This window comes from Canis lupus, chromosome 3 (assembly GCF_003254725.2).
Source record: "Canis lupus dingo isolate Sandy chromosome 3, ASM325472v2, whole genome shotgun sequence".
Taxonomy (NCBI): Eukaryota; Metazoa; Chordata; class Mammalia; order Carnivora; family Canidae; genus Canis; species Canis lupus.
Genome location: NC_064245.1, coordinates 52,878,985 through 52,899,224, shown reverse-complemented (window position 1 = coordinate 52,899,224; position 20,240 = coordinate 52,878,985). Strand labels below are relative to the sequence as shown.

At 40.7% G+C, this 20,240-nt stretch overlaps 1 protein-coding gene across 2 annotated transcripts in view; it reads left to right on the top strand.

The window, feature by feature from the left end:
- AP3S2 (adaptor related protein complex 3 subunit sigma 2) overlaps positions 1-20,240 on the top strand; it is a 57,625-nt gene that overhangs the window by 15,654 nt on the left and 21,731 nt on the right. Inside the window, exon 4 of one of the 2 annotated variants that reach the window (XM_025438625.3) lies at positions 7,338-7,409. The exons of the other annotated variant lie outside the window; for it this stretch is intronic. Within the exon in view, the coding sequence (XP_025294410.1) occupies positions 7,338-7,409 (72 nt within the window). The remainder of the gene's footprint in view (positions 1-7,337; positions 7,410-20,240) is intronic. 2 annotated transcript variants of the gene reach the window in all.

The window sequence follows — 20,240 nt, the reverse complement described above, 5'->3', positions numbered from 1 at the left end:
CACCTGCAGCTTTTATAAATTTTAAAAGTAGAATTCATAAACTAAAAAATTTGTCCTGTAGGGATGCTTGGATGGCTCAGTGGTTGAGCATCTGCCTTTGGCTCAAGTTGCGATCCCGGGGTCCTGGATTGAGTCCCACATCAGGCTCCGGGCAAGGAGCCTGCTTTTCCTTCTGCCTCTCTCTCTGTGCCTCTCATGAATAAATAAAATAAAATAAAATGTAAAAAAATTGTCCCATAAAGTTTAATGGAAGGAGATTTAGCCTGATTGTAACACTAACACCAGTGTCACTGATTAGATTTTTATAAAGTTATATTCCCCCCCCAGCTTTATTGAGTATAATTGATGTATAGTATTACATGTATATAGTATTGTGTGAGTTTAAAATATATAGTCTGTTGGTTCAGTGCACTTACATGTTGCAAAATGGTTAGCACTGTATCATTAGCTAACACTTCTTATTGCATCACACAATTACCTTTTTTATTTTTGTAGTGAGAATCCTATTTTTCAATAAATTAAAGTCAGTATGATACCCATGCAAGCTAGAATGCCAGCCATCTGGTGTACAAGGACCTGACATCAGAACAAGAAGTCTGTAAAGTCCAGACTTTAAAAGTGTGATTTTTTTTTTCAAGCTGAATCCATTCCTTGCATTATGTGTAGGTTTACGATCTTGCCATTTCATACTGATAGCTAGATTTCCAAATACAGTTGACCCTTGAACTGTGCTAGACCCACTTATACATGGATTTTCTTGAGTAAAAAAATATTATAGTGCACTACTGTAAGTATATTTTCCTTATGATCTTAATAACATTTTTTTAGCTTACTTTAGTGTAACAATGCAGTGTATAATACATATAACATACACAGTATATGTTGGTTGATTGTCTTTGTTATTGGTAAGACTTCCAGCTACTAGTAGTAGGCTATCAGTAGTTAAATTTGGGGGGAATCAAGTTATAGATGGATTTTTGACTGTGTGGGAAGTGTGGGAGGGTCAGCGCTTCTAATCTCCATGTTCTAAAGTCAACCATACTTCTTCCTGTTGCTTAGTTTTGGAACTTTCTACATCAGCTGAGCTATATCCATCTTCATCTTCACTTGCAATACCACTTAGTTTTCTAAATTTGATATTTTGGTTGTTTTCAAAATTCAGTATATTCTATATTTTAAGGAGGCTGGGATTTGTCCCCTTCTTTCTTGCCATGCTGAAGCGTCTGCTTTTTCCTCTTGTTCAGCTGGTTTCACTGGATTCACAACTACTAGGTTGTAATAACTAGATAAGATTATTCTGATCTCTGCCAAAGTGTTAGTTTGGGCTAACATTTGAGCCATAGCTGTTTGAGGAGTCATAGTAGTCCCCCACTATGCACAGCTTCGCTTTTCCTGGCTTTAGTCACATGGGTCAACCAAGGTCCAGAAGCTTGTCCTTCTGACTTATCAGAGGGTCAGTAGTAGCCTGATACTATGTCACAGCACTTATATCACTCACCTCACTTCATCTCACCATGCAGGCATGTTTTTATCTCTTGTCATCACAGGAAGAGTGAGTATAGAACAGTAAAATCTTGAGAGAGCAAGGAAGAGACCAGATTTATGTAACTTTTGTTACAATATATTATTATAATTGTTCTATTGTTCATTTCTTAGTGGGCCTCATAAACTAAACCATCACAAATGTATGCATATAGGCCATAGTCTGTACAGGGTTGGGTATTGCTTGTGGTTTCAGCACCCACAGGGGTCCCAAGGTGCTCCCCCGTGGACAAGGGGAGCTTGCTGTACCACCCACAAGGCCAGAGCATTGAGAACAGCCTCCTGTCGCTGTGGCTGTTTCTTGTTTTTGTTTTTCAACAACTGCCTCTTGCCAGTCTTGTCATTTTCAGCCTCTGCCCTTTCCAGGCCCCTAGCTAAAGCTTTTTGTGCAACCATAGCTATTTCTGTCTCTGAAGAAGGCTAGACTAGGAGTTTGGCTTAAAGTTTTGTGAATTCTAGGGATCCCTGGGTAGCTCAGCGGTTTAGCGCCTGCCTTTGACCCAGGGCGGTCCTGGAGTCCCGGGATCGAGTCCCGCGTCAGGCTCCTGGCATGGAGCCTGCTTCTCCCTCTGCCTGTGTCTCTGCCTCTCTCTCTCTCTCTCTCTGTCTATCATAAATAAATAAATAAATCTTAAAAAAAAAAAAAACTTCTCCTTTTCTATTGTCTTCTTTCTACCTGTCATCTCTTCCTGTGCTGCTCCTGCTTCTACCCCTATGCCTGTTGGTGCTGAGCAGGAATTAGATCTGATCCACAGTGCTTCCCCTGCTTCTGGATCATTGTTCCTTCGTTTTTCTGCTTCTAGATTATGACTTCTTGATCATTTCCACTCCCTGCTTCTATTGTGATGATGCCTTTAATGAGACGGTAGGTCTTGAGTGACTTCTGCCTCTTGATGACTTACTTTCTTTGTGTTTGTGTCTGTCCACACCATTTTCTTTTCTTTCTTTTTCTTTTCTTTTCTTTTTTTTTTTTTGTCCACACCATTTTCAGATGAATTTAGCCTCTCCTTTCCTTTATAAGAAAAGTGTTCTTTGTCATTATGTTCCTCAAGTTTGTATTTCTTATAGGATTTATTTTTAGATTCATGTCTTATTATTTTGCTATCTGAGTCTGTAGCATCTTCAGTTTGTTCATACATTAGCATATTCTTTGCTTCTGCTCTGGCTCCTGCATTTTCTTCCTACATTATCTGAATTTTATGTTCTTTTGATCTTGATCATGATCTTGAATGATGGTATCTTGAAGCTCTAAAAGAAACAGATACATCTGACTGCTCTTTTTTTATCTTTATCTGGGAATATCTTTTCTGAAGCTATCCCATCTCATTCTGTATTACTGGCCTATTTGAGAACCCAGTTTTTAGGGATTAAATTGGGTCTCCTCAAATTTATATGTTGAGGCCCTAACCCCCAGTGTGACTATATTTAGAAATGAGTGCTTTCAAGGACGTTATTATGGTTAAATGACATCATAGGGGTGGGGCTCTGATCCGATACAATTTGTGTTCTTATAAGAAGTGGAAGAGGGATCCCTGGGTGGCGCAGCGGTTTAGCGCCTGCCTTTGGCCCAGGGCGCGATCCTGGAGACCCGGGATCGAATCCCATGTCGGGCTCCCGGTGCATGGAGCTTGCTTCTCCCTCTGCCTCTCTCTCTCTCTGTGTGACTATCGTAAATAAATAAATTAATTAAAAAAAAAAAAAGAAATGGAACAGACACTAGAGATTTCTCTCTTTCCATGTGCACAAACCATAGAAAGTCCCTTCAAAGACAGTGAGAAGGTGGCTGTCTGTGAGCCTGGAGGAAATCCCTCATCAAGGAACCAGTTCTGCCAGACCTTGATCTGGGATTGTTAGCCTTCGACACTGAGAAAATAAATTTCTGTTGTTTAAGCCACATAGCCTGTGGTGTTTTGTTATGGCAGCCCAAGATAACTAATACACCAATCTTAATTTCATTAACCCTCTTTAATAAAAGCAGGCCCTTGGCACAGTGCTGTTAAGAAATACAGTCTCCTTTTCCTCACCTATGTGATGTTCCAGGCATCTTACTCCAGAGTCCTGGTTGCTGTGGCAGTGCTATTTTAACAATACCAGCCACCCAGAAGCTTCCCATGGACTGACTAAATCTGCTCCCTTTGCAAGACCTGAGGGGCACAAAGGGGATCTTCCATTGCTTTTCTAGTTTGTTTTTAACATTTAGCTCAGTAGTATCTGTAAGGTGTTTTATGTCTGTATTGGGACAGGTAGCTACCTTTAATTTTTCCCCTGAAGAATAGCCATTTGTCCCAGTACGGTCAACTATTGCATCTTTTCCCCACCAATTAAAAATTTTGTCAAATCACTTTGTCAAAAATTGTATTTTCTTGGCATGAGAGGCCCCATGTATGATGAAGTGTGTCCCCAAACCTGGTAGGGCAGGGAAGAGGAAAGGCAATGCGCAGTAAAGGGAGAGGAAGAGGATTTAGTGGTGTCAGCCACTGGAGGCTACATGAATGTGGCAACAGGTATGGGAGCTCTGGGCTTGGAAGCAGCTGGGCGTGGAAGCAGCCGGGCAACTGCAGGCTACAGTGACTCTTTCAGAGACTGCTGTGGCTTTCATGCTTTTGGTCTTCCTAGAGTACCTCTGAAAATATTACACACAAAGTCAACTTTTTAATTTTCTTAGGCTTCAAAACCCATGATATGCCCATGATGTGTCCCTGTGCTTCACTGGATTTCTCAACAGTGGCTTTTCAGCATAACTTGTCTGAAATTCTTGAAGTACAGAATTCAAGCCGATGGTAGATTTTATCATGATTTGAATTTGGTCTATTGACCCAATAATTTCAGAGAATTCATTTTTGTTCATAATTGCATAGACTTCTAGAGCCAGCATTATTAAGCTTTAAGGCAAAAGCCCACTTTTGCTTTTTATGGAAGGTTTTGCTTTAAGACATAGATACAATGCACTTTAATTTACCTTTGTCTTAATTTATAGTAGGTTTTGTATGAATTTTAACCCTTTAACAAATTTCCAAAACTGGATTATGCGTTTGACAGTAATTAAAATGATTTGCTACATCTTCGGGGAAGGGAATGTATTTTCTCATACACATCTATAAATATCAGTATTTTATATACTGTCCCATACTTTTATTCCTATGTTAGTATTTTACTATTTTAATGAGCAAAGCTATGCAGTGAATTTTGATACCTAGTAACACTAGTCATTCTTTTAAGTCCTATTGGGAACTTCCAGATTTCTAAGTTCATTTTTTTCTTTTAAAACTAGAGGCCATGTATATATATACACAAGGATAGAACAGGAGAGGAAACAATAGCAAGTAACTTTTTGGAAGGAGGAAAGAATATGGATGCTTGGTAAGTCCAAGGAAGCCACATCCTGGGCCAGCGTAGAGAAGGCTGACAGCCAAACTGCTACATTGCATGGAAGCCTCACAAGGCACTGAGCTGGCACCACAGCCACTGGGTGTGGTGTGGAGTGGGCAGGGAAAGATGCCTGAGAACCAGTTAGATCCCTAAATCCTTTCCCTAGTTCTGGTTCTCCGGTTTGGGGGACACCAGACATGATTGATGGTGCATGTCATGGGGATCAAATGAACATGTACCTTGTAAATGTTGTATACTGACTTCCTAGCCCTTTGCCACCACTTAGCACCCAAATTTTGGGTAGCTAGTCTTTTAGTCTTCAGGCTGGAAATCGTAAAATTTCTTTGGGAAATCTGAGCAATCTAAGGGGAAGGAATTTTAAAAAGGCTTAAGGGGATGAAGGGGAGGATCCCCAGCAAATAGCTAGAGTTGTGGAGCTTCCAATCAGCCTTTGATTCTTCTGATTAAAAAAACAAGGATGATCAGTAATCTGATAAAAGCCTCTAACATTGCAGATGGAGCTTAAATGAACAAACCATAAAGAGCAATGTAGAGGAGATAGAGACCATAAAAGAAAGGAAAACAATAAAACAAACAAACCTGTCTTTAAGCCACAGGGAAATAAAAAACGGACTGCTAAATTAAAAAGAAAAATGGAACAAAATGTTCTTTTAGAAATTAAAGACCTGGACACCTGAGTGGCTCAGTCAGTTAAGAGTCTGCCTTGGGTCATGATCCTGGGGTCCTGGGATCAAGCTCCCTCATCAGGCTCCCTGCTCAGCAGGAAGCTTGCGTCTCCCTCTGCTTCTGCTTGTACACACGCGTGCGTGCACTCTCTCTGCTTGTACCCACGTGTGCGTGCACTCTCTCTCTGTGTCAAATAAAATTTTTTTTAGAAAAATTAAAAACCTGAGAGAAAACTGGAAGGGAAAGGATGAGAAGGGATGCCTGGGTGACTCAATTCAGGTCATGATCCCAGAGTCCTGGGATGGAGACCTGTGTCAGGCTTCTTGCTCATCTGGGAGCCTGCTTCTCCCTCTCCCTCTGTCAACCACTCCTCTTGCTTGTTCTTGTTCTCTCTCTCAAATAAATTCATTCATTCATTCATTATTCATTCATTCATTCCTTAAAGAAAGAAAAGAAAGGATAAGAAATTGAAGAGGTCAAATACCTCAGTAGAAGCAGCTCCAAAAGATATATTAGGGACAGGAAAGGGAGGAAATTCTTAACTAAATTATTTGATAAAATTTTCCCATACTGAAGGACTTGGAGTTGCTGGATTGTAAGAGCTCACCAAATGCCCACCTAGCACAGGATTGAAAATAAGCCTCTGTTCAAGGATGTTATCCTTTCAGAAAAATATTCAGCCACTGCTAAAAATGTGAAAAGTTATGGATAGTGCTGTTATGAAATTATTATATGTTTTTTTGGCATATACATGTGTACATTTGTGGTGGGTATGTACTTAGGAGTAGAATTGCTAATACAATGAGTAGCAAGTAAATAAATAATATAAATAATGTCCAATAGTTTTCCAAAGTGGTTAGAAATATGATTTCCACTTATATTAGTTTATACCCAGTCAAAAGCTGAAAACAACTCAAATGTCCCATCTGTAGGAGAACACATAAATATTTCTATTAAATACTGTTCAGCAGTGAATATGAACAAGCTCTTTTATGACAACACAGAAGAATTCACAAGCACTGTTGAACAAAAGTCAGACAAAAAGCAGACATGTATGAAATCACCTATGTAAGTTCACAGGCAGAACTAAGCTGTGATGATTGGAATCAGGATGGTGGCTACCTTTGGAGAGGGTGTTTTGTCTGAAGGGACATGAGGAGATCATCTAGGAACTGTTAATATTCCATTGCAATATCTGGATGGTGGTTGGTTATGTGGTATGTTCATTCTGAACATTCATTAAGCTGCACCCTTATCATTTATACACTTTTCTGTTTAAATGTTATATTAAGTTAAAAAAAAGTTGTATGTTAATTGATTCGTGGAAAGGTGTTTTGAGTTAATTGAAATTAGGACAAAACTATGACAATACCATAATAAAAATTTTTTGTATGGGTATATATGGAGGCTTGTGGAAAGGACATAGTACTGCAAATAGTTGATATTTCAATTTGTTATTTTCCTATGTAAATTAGCACCTTATAGAGAGGGGAAGAAAACCCCGTGTGTTTAATACCAGTTGTATTGCTCTACCAAAAACAAGACTGTCCTGTCTTAGACTGTGCCCTCTAAATTGGGATAGGTAAGATGATTGCCTAAAATTGGTAGTTTTTTGGTTTGTTTTGAGATTTATCCTAAGGTAAATAGTATCATGACTGCCGCCCTTTACTTTTAAATGTGACATTTATAAAGATGTGAATATGTTCCTATTTCTTGATCTATTTTTCCTTGTTTCCTAGGTTTTTGTGGAGACCTTGGATAAGTGTTTTGAAAATGTTTGTGAATTGGATTTGATCTTCCATATGGATAAGGTACCTTCTCTTTCTAACCAGCGTTATTAGAAAATTAAAAGCCTAGGATGCCTGGGTGGCTCAGTGGTCGAGCGTCTGCCTTTGGCTCAGGTCATGATCCCACGGTCCTGGGATCGAGTACCACATCAGGCTCCCCTTAAGGAGCCTGCTTTTCCCTCTGCCTATGTCTCTGCCTCTCTCTCTGTGTCTCTCATGAACAAATAACTAAAATCTTAAAAAAAAAAAAAAGAAAGAAAAGAAAACTAAAAGCCTAGTATATCTCTATCTACCTCTACACTTTTATGTTCTTTCTTTTGGCTTTTTACTCTAAGTATAGTCCCAGACATGTTTCATTTAAGAATTTATTAATAGTTTTGGGAGTGTTTTGCCAAGATCAGTTACCACTTTTAACACACACATGAGATTACTGGGCCTATGTCACAGTTCATGTTTTTTACAGACAGATTTTTTGGTAGAAGGCAGTAATGTCACTGTAATGACTGGCTGCCACAACAAAGGTGAGAGAAATTGTTTCATGTTGATAGTAAAATGAGTTTCCTTGGCATAATCTAGTGACAGTGAAACTTCGGAAGAATCATGACACACGGTCTTTCATCTTGCCAGTAAAGTTTATAACTTTCCCAAAGAGTAATATAGAGTGACTCAGACATTTATAACGTAGTTTGAGGTTGGTGATATTCTGTAGGGAAGCAGACTATCAGGCAGAATTGAAGTGGTGCAAAGTACATGTTCTCAGATCTGCTGCTGACATAACTTTGACATGGCTTGTGTCCTCATGTGTCAAGTTAAAGTTGGGAGATAGCCAGCGAGGGGCCAGGAACTGCCATGTGTATTTTATGGAGCTGAGCTTATGGTGTATCCTGTGCTGTTCACCTTAGATGTGCTTGGTCCTGGTTTTCTTCAGTTGATTGTCATCACAATGCTCTGTGGCCCGTGGAGAGAGTGAATGATTTTTTTAAGAGACAATGGCTTCTTGCTGAGCCATGATCCTTCATTACTCTTTTCATCCCAGCGAGGTAGTTGTTCATAAATCTGCCATTGCCATTGCCATCTAGAGGACTTTCTTGTCATTTTGAGTCTCCATCAGCTCTCCTGTTTCTCAGATGACACTCTGGCGAATGCAGGGAGTGTATTCTTATGGTTGGATGTTGAAAGGAATGAGGTTTTCTCTCTCAACACCTAGCTTGGCTCTGAGGGTCTGTGAACAACCTGGTACAAGAGAATCACAGAAGCTCATTTTTACTGGAGATCCTTGCCTTGGGACTCCTTGACAGGCTCAAGGCATCCAGAGCTCACTGGTGCTTTTGAGGTGGTCCCTCTCCCTTTTCAAAGGAAAGAATCTTAGAAACTTCAGAGACCTTTTTGGCCCTCTTTGCAAGCATGTAGAGTTGCTTTAAGCTTGTTAGTTGTTCAAGGCGCTATATTATAATTTCTCTTAAGGAAAGCCATAGTTCAAACCCAGAGTCCATCTCTGCTAGTGGGCGTGGCTTTAAAAGGAAATAAAAAGCCATCAAATTTTTTTTCTTTCTTCTGTGTCTTATCTTCAAATAAGCTCCATAAAGTAGTTTGCTAAGGCTGCAGATTCCTTTTATAGTTTATAAAACTATTTTTAGTTCCTAACGTCAAGAAATTATCGTCCATATTTCCTGAGATTTTTGGAAAGTGATGGCACAAGGAGCCAGGGCCTCACCCTGCTCACCTTTATAGTCTCTGAAGGTGTCTTCCAGCAGGTGATGTGCCCTCACGTAGAAGTGGTTGCTAATTCAGGTGTATCTTCTACTGATAGGTAGGTAAAGGACCTGTCAGAGGACAATAGGAATGTCACCTTGAAGAAACCTCTCTATCCTAAGTCTCTTTACCTCCTCGCTCTTCCTTTCTTCCTGGCTTAGAGGAAAGTGTTTCTTTCATTCCACATGTAGAACCAGATCCTTTTCCTGTCTCTCCCTGGCATACACCACAATGTCTGTACCTGTTCCTTCTGCTGTGGCTGCACTCCGTCACAGAACCCAGCTCCCTGTCCTGCTGCTACTAAAAGAGTAACTGGTGTCTTATCTCCACCCTTGCATTTAAGGTGAACGTCTTGAATGCGTGAGTGATTTGCACTCAGTCTTGCATTTCTGCCTCATCTGTTCCCTTTCCAGAGCCCTGTTACCAGGTTTTCACTCTGACCCAAAAGGCACTGATGATTTCCTAATCCTATTTGCCGGTATCACCTGGAAGATTTCTGTAGCACTCAATGTTACTGATCCTTCCGTGGAGCACTGCCTTCTTAGTCCTTTCTCCACTTTTTGCTTCTGTTACATAGAAGCCTCCTGGCTGTTCTCTTATTCTCTTTCCACCTCTCTCACTAACTTACGTTGTCAGTCATCTCTTACCTCGTTCTTGCTGTCCTGTTTTCAGCCTAGATCTCATCCTTTTCTTTGACTTAAATTATTATCTGCCTGGGTAAGTCCCAAACTTATAATTTCTAGTCCGGTATGGCCTGAGTTCCATCTTTGAATTTCCCACTGCCAGATGGCATTTCTTCCTCCTTTCATTCCAGCATTTTATTTCTCCCTGCTACTTTTTAGACAAAGCCAGACTCAGCATGTGTCTCCTAAAAACCATTTCCTCCTCCAGCCTTCCTTTTCCAGTGGTGCTGCTATCATACTCTGGCAAATGTACTCAAAACCTCAAAACCTTGCCCCTCTTTACCACCAATAGCCAATCAGTTGCTAAAATCTGTTGCTTCTCTCCATAGACTCCTTATATCCATTCTTACATTCACCAGTTATTCACATTTGGCATACTTGCTTTTATATCTTTCTACGTACATATATGCTTTTCTTCTCTACCCATCTGAGTTAGTGGCAGGACATCATGACCTCTCATCCCTAAATACTTCAGCAGACATCTGAGAGCAAGGACATTGTCTTATATAATATATTGTACATAATTCTGTAATTAATGTAATAAATTAACCATAATATGCTTAACATATTTAACATACTTAACATAACTAATAAATGTTGTTACTCAATACATAGCTCATATTTAAATTTCCTCTCTTACCCCAGTAATGTCCATTATATTTTTGTTACTGGTTCCAACTATGGGTCAAGCACTGTCTTTCGTTATGGTTTCAGTTGTGTCTGTCAGGCTTTCAAACCTTATTTCCATTATCTTCTTGTTGACCCTGCATGTCATAATTATATTTTTTTCCCTAAAGCACCTGTTGGACTATCTGTTCCCTTGAACACAGACCAGTTTTGGTCCCTGTTATCAAGCCTTGATCTGCTGGCCAGACATTCAAGGGTGTCGACAATTGTCCCTATTTTATCTTAGCCTTGCTTACCATTACTTCTTGCCACATACCTCTTGCTGCAGCCAGACTGGACTAGTCTTAGTCATGTTGTAATTCCTGCTCAGAATCTCTGCCTGAATTGCTTTTTTACATCTTTTTATAACTGAATCCAGCCTGTCTTTCAGGCTCAGCTCGAATCCTACCCCCTAAAGCTTGTCTTCCTTACACTAGCCTATCATGATCTCTGTGGACCATTTATAGTGCTATTTCTGGCTATGTGTACCTTAGTCTATATAAGTTGGTATGTTTTCCCTACTTGGTTAGACCGTGGTTTGCCCTGTCGTCCTTACTAAATCCAGCATGGTACCTGAGTGGGGTAGGGTAGTCGTCACATGAGTGTCCCAAAGATTCCCAGGTAACTAGACTCAAAAAGGTTGTTCATGATTTAAACTGCTGCAGGCTGGATGAAGTCTGATTTCACAGTCTTTGGGATAGTCTTCAATACAGACTGTGCCATTTGGAGCTTATCTTGCCTGGGATAGTTAGTTCCCTTTTGCTTTCAGAAATCCCCAAACACAGCTCAATGTCATGACTAAGTTGGGTGTTGATGTTAATTATGGTGAATTGAGTTTTGTTCAAAGAAAACTATGTGGGTAGCCTAACATTTTGATCTACTAGTGCTTCATCAGCAAAGCTGGATTTGGCACTCGTTGGGCTTTCAAGATTTGGTCATCAGAATTATAATTCAGTGGTGGTGCCAAGGGAATTTATCTAGCCTTTTTCTAGTCTTGAGTTTGCAATGCTGTCTCAGGAGACTTGGAACATATGCTTTTGGGTGAGTCTGAAGCCAAGAAACCTCAGTATGGAATTTAAAAATCTCTGCTAAGTATAGGCTGCTGAAATGGAAAAATGCTGATTGCTCAAGATTAGAAAGAACTGGTGAGCCCAAGATGAAAGGATCATAAACGTAATAAAGGAGGGTGCTCATTTAATGTCCCTTCTGGGAACACAGCTTGTGATAACAGAGCCCATTAAGGTTCTCCACACCTTAATGACAGTCAGGTCCTCCACACCCTAGTGACATAAAGCAGGTATTCTGATTGCTAGTCTCCAAGAATGGAAGAAAAAGTGAGGGACACATATTTTGTGTGTTTTTAGTGATGAAGGAGTTGCTGTTTTGGCGTAGAAGAATAAGACATTCTGTTTGAGTTTTAGTGCTTGAGAAGGTGCTAGTTGGCCTGCTAAGCATCCTTGGCTACTTATTTCTTTCTGAAAATGCCTAAGAGAGAGGAGGGGAGCATAGGCCAGCCTTTTGTCCCATCACATCCTGAGCCCTTCTCTACTGATGCTTGATAGATAAGAATTCTGTAACAATATTTTTCAGAGGCCAATATCTTATCCTTTCAGAACAACTGACAGAGACTAGCAATGATGATTTCTTAAATTTCCTATGTCACTATACTTTGTTTAGAAAGAAAGAAAAGCTAAGACTGCTCCAAACCACTCTTATTGTCTGCTACACTACACATTTTACTTTCCTTACTTGAACTTTGCACTGCCTCATTGTCTGCCAATTGAAATTGCACAGAGCCTATTTACTTTGTTTAATCATTCCTTATTAATGGTTAAGGGCATTAGGATGACAGTGTACACAACACAGTAAAATCTGACCTTTAGAGGCCTCCGTTTGTTATCCTTCCTTTTCAATAAAACCCACTGTTTGTCAAGATTGTGGTCAATGGCAAGGCTTATTACTAATGATATTACTGGGATATGTTGCAGATAAAACAAATTATATATTGTTGATTTGTAGGCCCCCTAAAAGGCTGGGATTGAGATTAATTCTATTGTTCTTGCTGTTATCCTTGATGATTCAAGAGAGAATTGGCCTATTTCTGAGACAAAACCCAGAATTTCTTAATCCCTAGTTGAGAACCCTTTGCCAGGCTTGATGTTTGTATCAATCTAGGTAGACAAGGTAATATATAACTCCATAATTCCAGTAGCTTATATAGCCACAGGGTTTCCTCACTTATGCTGTGTGGCCATTGTGGTGTCTCTGTTCACTATAGTCACTTGGGTGTTTAGGCTGATGAAAGCCTCCTCAACCTCTACTTCCAGCTGGGCACTTGTGCCCTGGCTCTTAAAATGACACACCACCCCACCGTACTCAAATTTCATTGGTCCGGGGAAGTTACCTGCCTACACCTAAGTGACTAGAGAAGTGCACTCCTCCAATGCACCCAGGGTTAGAGGGAACCTGAAATAGTTAGAAATAATACTAATGACTACCACACTTTTTTCGTGTATTTTCTTAGAAGAAAAGCTGACATTTTCAGAATCACTTTATAAGCAAGAACTTAGAAGTTTTGTTATCTGAAAAATAGAAGAATGCTCATGTAAGAAGGAAGCATGATTGACTCTTAAAGTCAATCTCATCTCATGCATCTCATGTAGCAGCTTTTCAGTTTCTCTACCAGAATTTATGGCATTCATATCCTATACCTATCATGTAAAGTTAAGATGTTTAAGAAATTAAAATTCCTTTAAAAAAATTAAAATTTCTCAACAGAATAAATTGCTTCCATATCTGGGAGACAGTTGCCTCCTTCCTTATAGAGGCTTTCCTCAAATTGTCTATCCTTACCTTGGTTCTCTGACCTAAAGTACTAATGTCTGTTGAGAATGTTTTTTGTCTTTTTCCTCCCTCTGATTATTAGATGAATAAGAAACATTAATGAGAAGGACGCTGTGCTAGATATGGAGATACAAAAATGGAACAAATGCCCAACCCTCAAGAAGCTCATAGTCCAGCTAGAAAGGTGGGTCCCATAGAGGCATTCCTTAGTAAGCAACATTTTTGGAAAAGATTCCATAAGTTGAGTGTAATTTCTCAGTAGGCAGCGTGTTATATGAGGGGGCTCTCTTTTTACACCACCTTTTATAGAAGTGAACACAAGCACTGCATTTAGTCACATGTGTATATATATACACACATATATATTATCTTTGCATATAGTATTTCATAAAACTAAAGTATATATGTATGCTTATATATATATAGAAAATGTATATAGAAAAATATAGTACCTAATCATGAGTTCTTTTATTTAATGATATGTAATCAGAGGTAGAAAGAAGAGTGGGACTTTGAAGAGATGGCTATTTCTGAGGCTAGGCTCTGAAATGGAGGTAGGCAGGGTAGATGGTGGCCCATCTCCACTTTTGGCTAGGTGTCGGGTCCTAGACATGGGAGCGTGTTAGGCAGCCTGTGAGTGCAGCGGTCTGTTCTGGTAACAACATGGGTGAGCTTGGGAGAGTACCATAGGTGTGGCAGCCCAAAGTCAAATAGCTGGGGAAAAACCCTAGCAGCCTGAGGTGGAAGATCAGTGCTGCCACAGAGGAGCAATGAAGGCTGTATAAATTCCTGAGTAGAGCACTCATCAAGAGGAGGGGTAGTCACAGAAAGGGAAATTAATATTGATTGGGCAGCTGCCTGGTGCCAGACATTACCCTGGGAACTTTATGCCCAGTCATCTTTTGTAAAGGAGGTGGTAATATTCCTGTATAACAAATCGGCAAGCCACCCTCTTGCACTGTTGGTGGGAATGTGAACTGGTGCAGCCACTCTGGAAAACTGTGTGGAGGTTCCTCAAAGAGTTAAAAATAGATCTGCCCTATGACCCAGCAATTGCACTGCTGGGGATTTACCCCAAAGATACAGATGCAGTGAAACGCCGGGACACCTACACCCCGAGGTTTATAGCAGCAATGTCCACAATAGCCAAACTGTGGAAGGAGCCTCGGTGTCCATCGAAAGATGAATGGATAAAGAAGATGCGGTATATGTATACGATGGAATATTACTCAGCCATTAGAAATGACAAATACCCACCATTTGCTTCAACATGGATGGAACTGGAGGGTATTATGCTGAGTGAAATAAGTCAATCAGAGAAGGACAAACATTATATGGTCTCACTCATTTGGGGAATATAAAAAATAGTGAAAGGGAACAAAGGGGAAAGGAGAAAAATGAGTGGGAAATATCAGAAAGGGAGACAGAACATGAGACTCCAAACTCTGGGAAATGAACTAGGGGTGGTTGAAAGGGAGGTGGGTGGGGCAGTGGGGGTGACTGGGTGATGGGCACTGAGGGGGGCACTTGATGGGATGAGCACTGGGTGTTATTCTATATGTTGGCAAGTTGAACACCAATAAAAAATAAATTTACAAAAAAAAATCAGCAAGCCAAGTCTCAGGCTGAAATGCTTAGAACATTAAAAACCCACGTTCTTTCATTAAATTTCAGAATTTGACAGTTTTAAAGCATGAATATTATGATAGATATGTAGACAATCAAAGAATTGTTCATTTTTCATTCTAAAACCAGAATTCAAAGAGATAAAGCAGTAGGAAATGAAGGTATGGCAAAGGGTGGGCAGGAGTTTGTGAACATTAGGGGAGACTTGGACCCAACCAAACATTCAGCTACTCAGGGTCTGCCAATGGAGCCTTATTGACCTTTTGGGTAGTGTAGGTTTTCATAGAATTGCTGGTATTTAGCATCCCTGACCCCCTAGACTAAATGCCAGTAGGGCTCCTGCCTGATACATGTGCAGATGCCCTATGGGGTGCTGGCACAGTTTGAAGGAGTGAATAGTGAGCAGAATGTAGAGAGCCTCATCCTCTGTGGTGGTGAGTCCAGTGGGCATTTCCCAGGGACCTTCTCATCAAGCCATTTCCACACTTCCTCCTTAAAACATTATTGGTGGGATCCCTGGGTGGCGCAGCGGTTTGGCGCCTGCCTTTGGCCCAGGGCGCGATCCTGGAGACCCAGGATCGAATCCCACATCGGACTCCCGGTGCATGGAGCCTGCTTCTCCCTCTGCCTGTGTCTCTGCCTCTCTCTCTCTCTCTGTGACTATCATAAATAAATAAAAAAAAAAAAAAAAAAAAAAAAATTATTGGTTCCTAGTCCCCATTGCACACGTTCAACCGTACTGACCATTCCATCTGGCTTTTTGGGCTGCTGACCCCTCGTATATTAATCCCTCTTCTCTTTTCTTTTAGACACTCTCAGGAAATCTGTTATCTCTGTTGGTAACTTCTAAATTACCAACCGAACTCACTTCAGTTCAAACTCGCTTATGTCCCAAACTGAATCTCTAGCCCCCTGCATCCCCAGACTGACAACTCTGACTCACCCTTCAAGGAAGCTAGTCTTCAAAAAACCTTTCTGACATTCCTCTCCCTACCCATAGATGGAAATGAGTATCTTGCCTTGTTCTCCCCCGCCCCTCAGCACCCTTCAACTACTTTTGCGATTGCCTTTAATGTAGTGTGTTTTTGCTTACTTATCTGATTAAGAGCACAGAGTCCAGAGCCTGCATCCCTGGGCTTGAATCCTGGTTCCGCCACATAGGAACTGTATGAGTTATGCCTTAGGAACTTACATGTGGACAGGGAATCATGGTAGCACATAGCTCTTGTTTGTTTGCCCATTTTCTCCCTCATACCATTATTAAGGTGGAGATCAGACTATCTCGTTCACTACTGTGAATCTGGTTAACAGTACTTGGTAACATTCTAGTTACTCATTCGTTGAGTACATTTATCCATCCACTATTCTAGGTGCTTGGGAAAGTTAATAAAACATTCCTATCTTGATGAACCTTTTATCTGGTAGGGGAAGACAAAATATAGATCAGGTGGTAATAAGGCAGGGGAGAAAATAGAGCCGGCTAAGGGTTGGGTATATCTGGTGGCTGGGGAAGGTATCTCTGATAAGGTGGCATGTGAGTAAATATCCAAAAAACTAGGAGAAGTGAGCAAGATGTGGCTTTCTGGACAGAAGCATTCTGGGTAGATAGAATAGCAGGTACAGTGACCTGGAGGCCAGTATGGCTGGATGGAAGTGAGAAACGGGAGGTATAGTGACCGTTGAACAACATGGTTTTGAACTGTATGGGCCCACTTATATGCAAGTTTTTGTTTTTATTTTTTTAATAAATATAGTCTAGTACTCTATATTTTCTCTTCCTTATGATTTTCTTAATGTTTTCTCTAGCTTTATTGTAAGAATACACTATAGAATACGTTACAGCATACAAAGTACATGTTACTTGACTGTTTATATTATCAGCAAGGCTCCCATTTAACAGTAGGCTATTAGGAGTTAAGTTTTGGGAAAGTCAGAATTTCCATGCAGATTTTTTACTCTGTGTGTTGAAGGGGGTGGTGTTGGTCAGTGCTCCTAGCTCCCAAGTAATTCAAGGGTCACCTGTGTAATAAGAGTTAGGTCATTGTAAGCCATTGTTACAGAAGAAATTAGAGTTATTGCCTCTGGGGAGGGGAACTAGGTAAGTGTGGGGAATTACTTTTGACAAATGTTTGTACTTTTGACAATGTATTGCCTGTTTATTACTTGGGGTCTTAAGGCCAACTCCACTGAAGAATATAGGCAATTCTCTTTCTATACAAGCTTTATTGCCTAGCATTGTAAACAGTTAAATCGCTCTCTGTTGCTCTAAGGCAGAGTCTGAGCTTGAAGCCAGATAAATTGATAGATGGTTTGCAAATTAGTCGCTTTACCCTAGCCTAGGAACTATGATTTATGCCCAGAGCACAAGTGGGGAGGGCCAAGGGAGTATGTGCAGAGCAAGGGTAATGGCCCAGAGTGTGCCTTAGGATACATTTATAAGCCTGAAAGCAGATGGATCTATAGGCTTGGTGAAAGCAATATACTCCATTTAATTCTCAGTCATTGTGAAATCTTTGTGGCCTTATCTATTTATGACCTCAAGAATTAAGGTTCACATTCTGAGGAGAACAAATTATTGAACCCATTTGTGATGTCAGCCAGTTGTGCCATGGTACCATGAGATATTTTCAGCAGCTGTGGTAGAGGCCTGCCCTGGTCCACCCCCACTGGTTTAACTGCTGAGAGTACTAAAGAAGAGTTATCCTGTCAAAGCCAGGAGCTGAGCACTTGCCTGTTTTTTTGCCCAGTCACTACATAAGTGTGGCCCTTTAGATTTTTCAGAATCTACATGCCTGAATTTACCCTGTATGTGTCATGTTTAATGTTGATTATGGAAACCTCAAGAAAGGAAGGCTCTCTGCTGACTGGGCCCGATCCCCTGGGCTTTAAGACTGGTGCTCCTTTTCCTAGCTACAGAGTGAGAAAAATGGGTGTGTAGCCCATATCTCAGTCCCTGGGCACCCTGCTGGCTTTCTCTTTATGCATTCATCCTTGAGCACACATATGCTTTGATCAAAATGGTGATGATATCTACATTTCTTTCTTTAAAAAAAAAAAAGATTTTATTTATTTATTTAATTTTATTTTATAGAGACAGCAAGAGAGCAAGAGTGCGTGTGCCAAGCAGGGGGAGGGGTAAAGGGAAAAGCAGAAAATCCCAGCTCAATCCCATGACCCCAAGGACATGACTCGAGCCAAAGCCAACAGTCAGACACCCAACCAGCAGACACCTAGGTGTCCCATGACATCTACATTTCATTCTAACCAAGTTAAAGGCTGTATTTCCCAAAGTGTGCAATACTCCTTCATCTGGATGATCTGCCACCACACCCATATTCTCCTCCCCACTCTACCTCCTCTCCTGCCTACCTTTCACACACTACTTCTCCACCCAGTATCTTCTCAACTTCCCCAGCATGTCAGTACATTATCTTCCTTCAGGGCATGCAGTCTCAGAGATGCCTGCTTTACCTTCCAGTTCCAAGTGATCACCAGGTGGTCTTGGTTCTTTCAGTATTTTCAGAAGGTCTACTTCTTCTTTTTCTTCTCTTTTTTCTTTTTTTTCTTCCTCTGACCTGAATCCAGGTAACTAACATTATAGTTCTAGCAGCTATATCCAGTCTCTCCACCAACCTCCCTCACTGGTCTAATCTTCCATAGAAAATATTTCTCCCATTTTTCCTCCTGTTGACATTCTTCCCTTTTGTGTCCAAGGATCTCTGGATTGTGGACCCTCATTGCCCTTAGGATCTCTCTGCTTTGGGACACAGACCTCTCAGGCCCATCAGACAGGTCTTCCATACATACTTCCATACATACTATGCCAATTTGTACCTCTTTGCCTGTGCCCACACCAGTCCCCCTTCCTCCCAACACCCTCACTTTTCGTCGTGTCAGGCTTTCCAGGCTTCAAGGCCCAGCCCTTTGATGAAGTCTTCTCTGAATTTCAGTGTTCTAGTTCTTCAGGTTATTTGTCTTGCCCTTCTTCTAAAGTTTTTAGTCTCCGTTGTTTCCAGTATATTGAAAATTCTTGGAAGAGCGTCAGTTTGTAATGCTTTGTTGATTTTCTGAACAGCACAGGGCACTGAAATATAGTTGATCAGTTGACATGTAATAAATTTGTGTCCTAATTCTCTTTGTGTGGGTTTTTTTTTTTTAAGATTTTATTTATTTATTCATGAGAGACACAGAGAGAGAGGTGCAGAGACACAGGCAGAGGGCGAAGCAGGCTCCATGCAGGGAGCTCGACATCGGACTCGATCCTGGGTCTCCAGGATCATGCCCTGGGCTGAAGTCAGTTCTAAAATGCTGAGCCACCTGGGCTGCTCTCTATGTGTGGTTTTTAAAAATCTTTTCAAAGTGCTTTTTAGATATATCTGATCAGCACAGTGAGAGGCCTCTTTTTGTAAACCAGATTTTAATTAATCCTTGACTTTTAAGGTTTATGACCTGTGCATGCTCACTAGTTTCAAGGTAGGACTCTGCTTTGCTCTTGCTCCCTTGGGAGATGGATAGTCTTTGAATGGATGCAGAAGGAGTTCCTATATTCCTTGAGGAAGTTCTGCCTGAAGTGACTTTGTAGACTTCTGTCTTTACTGGATTCTAGTTGTGCTACATAAGCAACCCTCTTGAAGAAAAACATCCTAGTGCCTCACTGTCATCAGTTGTAAAACAGAGATGATACCATACTTCATTGATTCTTGCACTCCCATTTTTGGTATATTTGTCATGTTCATGTCCCAGGTCAGGATTTGTCTTACTTCACTGGCACTTCATAGTTTAATTGGCAATATTTTTCTCTTTTAGTGGTACATAAAATAATGGTGTTTTTATAATTGGTGGAGTACAGTAACTTGACTTTGGTGAAATACAGTAACAGCCACCACTTTTGGTTATTTTGAGGATTGGAGTTAGTAAGTGGTTGTCTATCTCAAGAAATAGTGATCTTGTCTTTATTTTTACTTTTTTCCCACTGTTCTCTTTGCCTCCAATATTACTCCCTTAAATCCGTGCTTTACACACCTGCCTAATGACATTAAAAATGTGTTTTCACTGTCTGCCTCCCTTGTTTGAGTTATTCGGTGGCTCTGTATCCTATACAGTAGTGATTCTTTTTTTTTTTTTTAAGGTTTATTTATTTATTCATGAGAGACACAGAGAGAAAGAGAGAGAGAGAGAGAGAGAGAGAGAGAGAGAGGCAGAGACACAGGCAGAGGGAGAAGCAGGCTCCATGCAAGGAGCCCGATGTGGGACTTGATCCCAGGACTCCAGGATCATGCCCTGG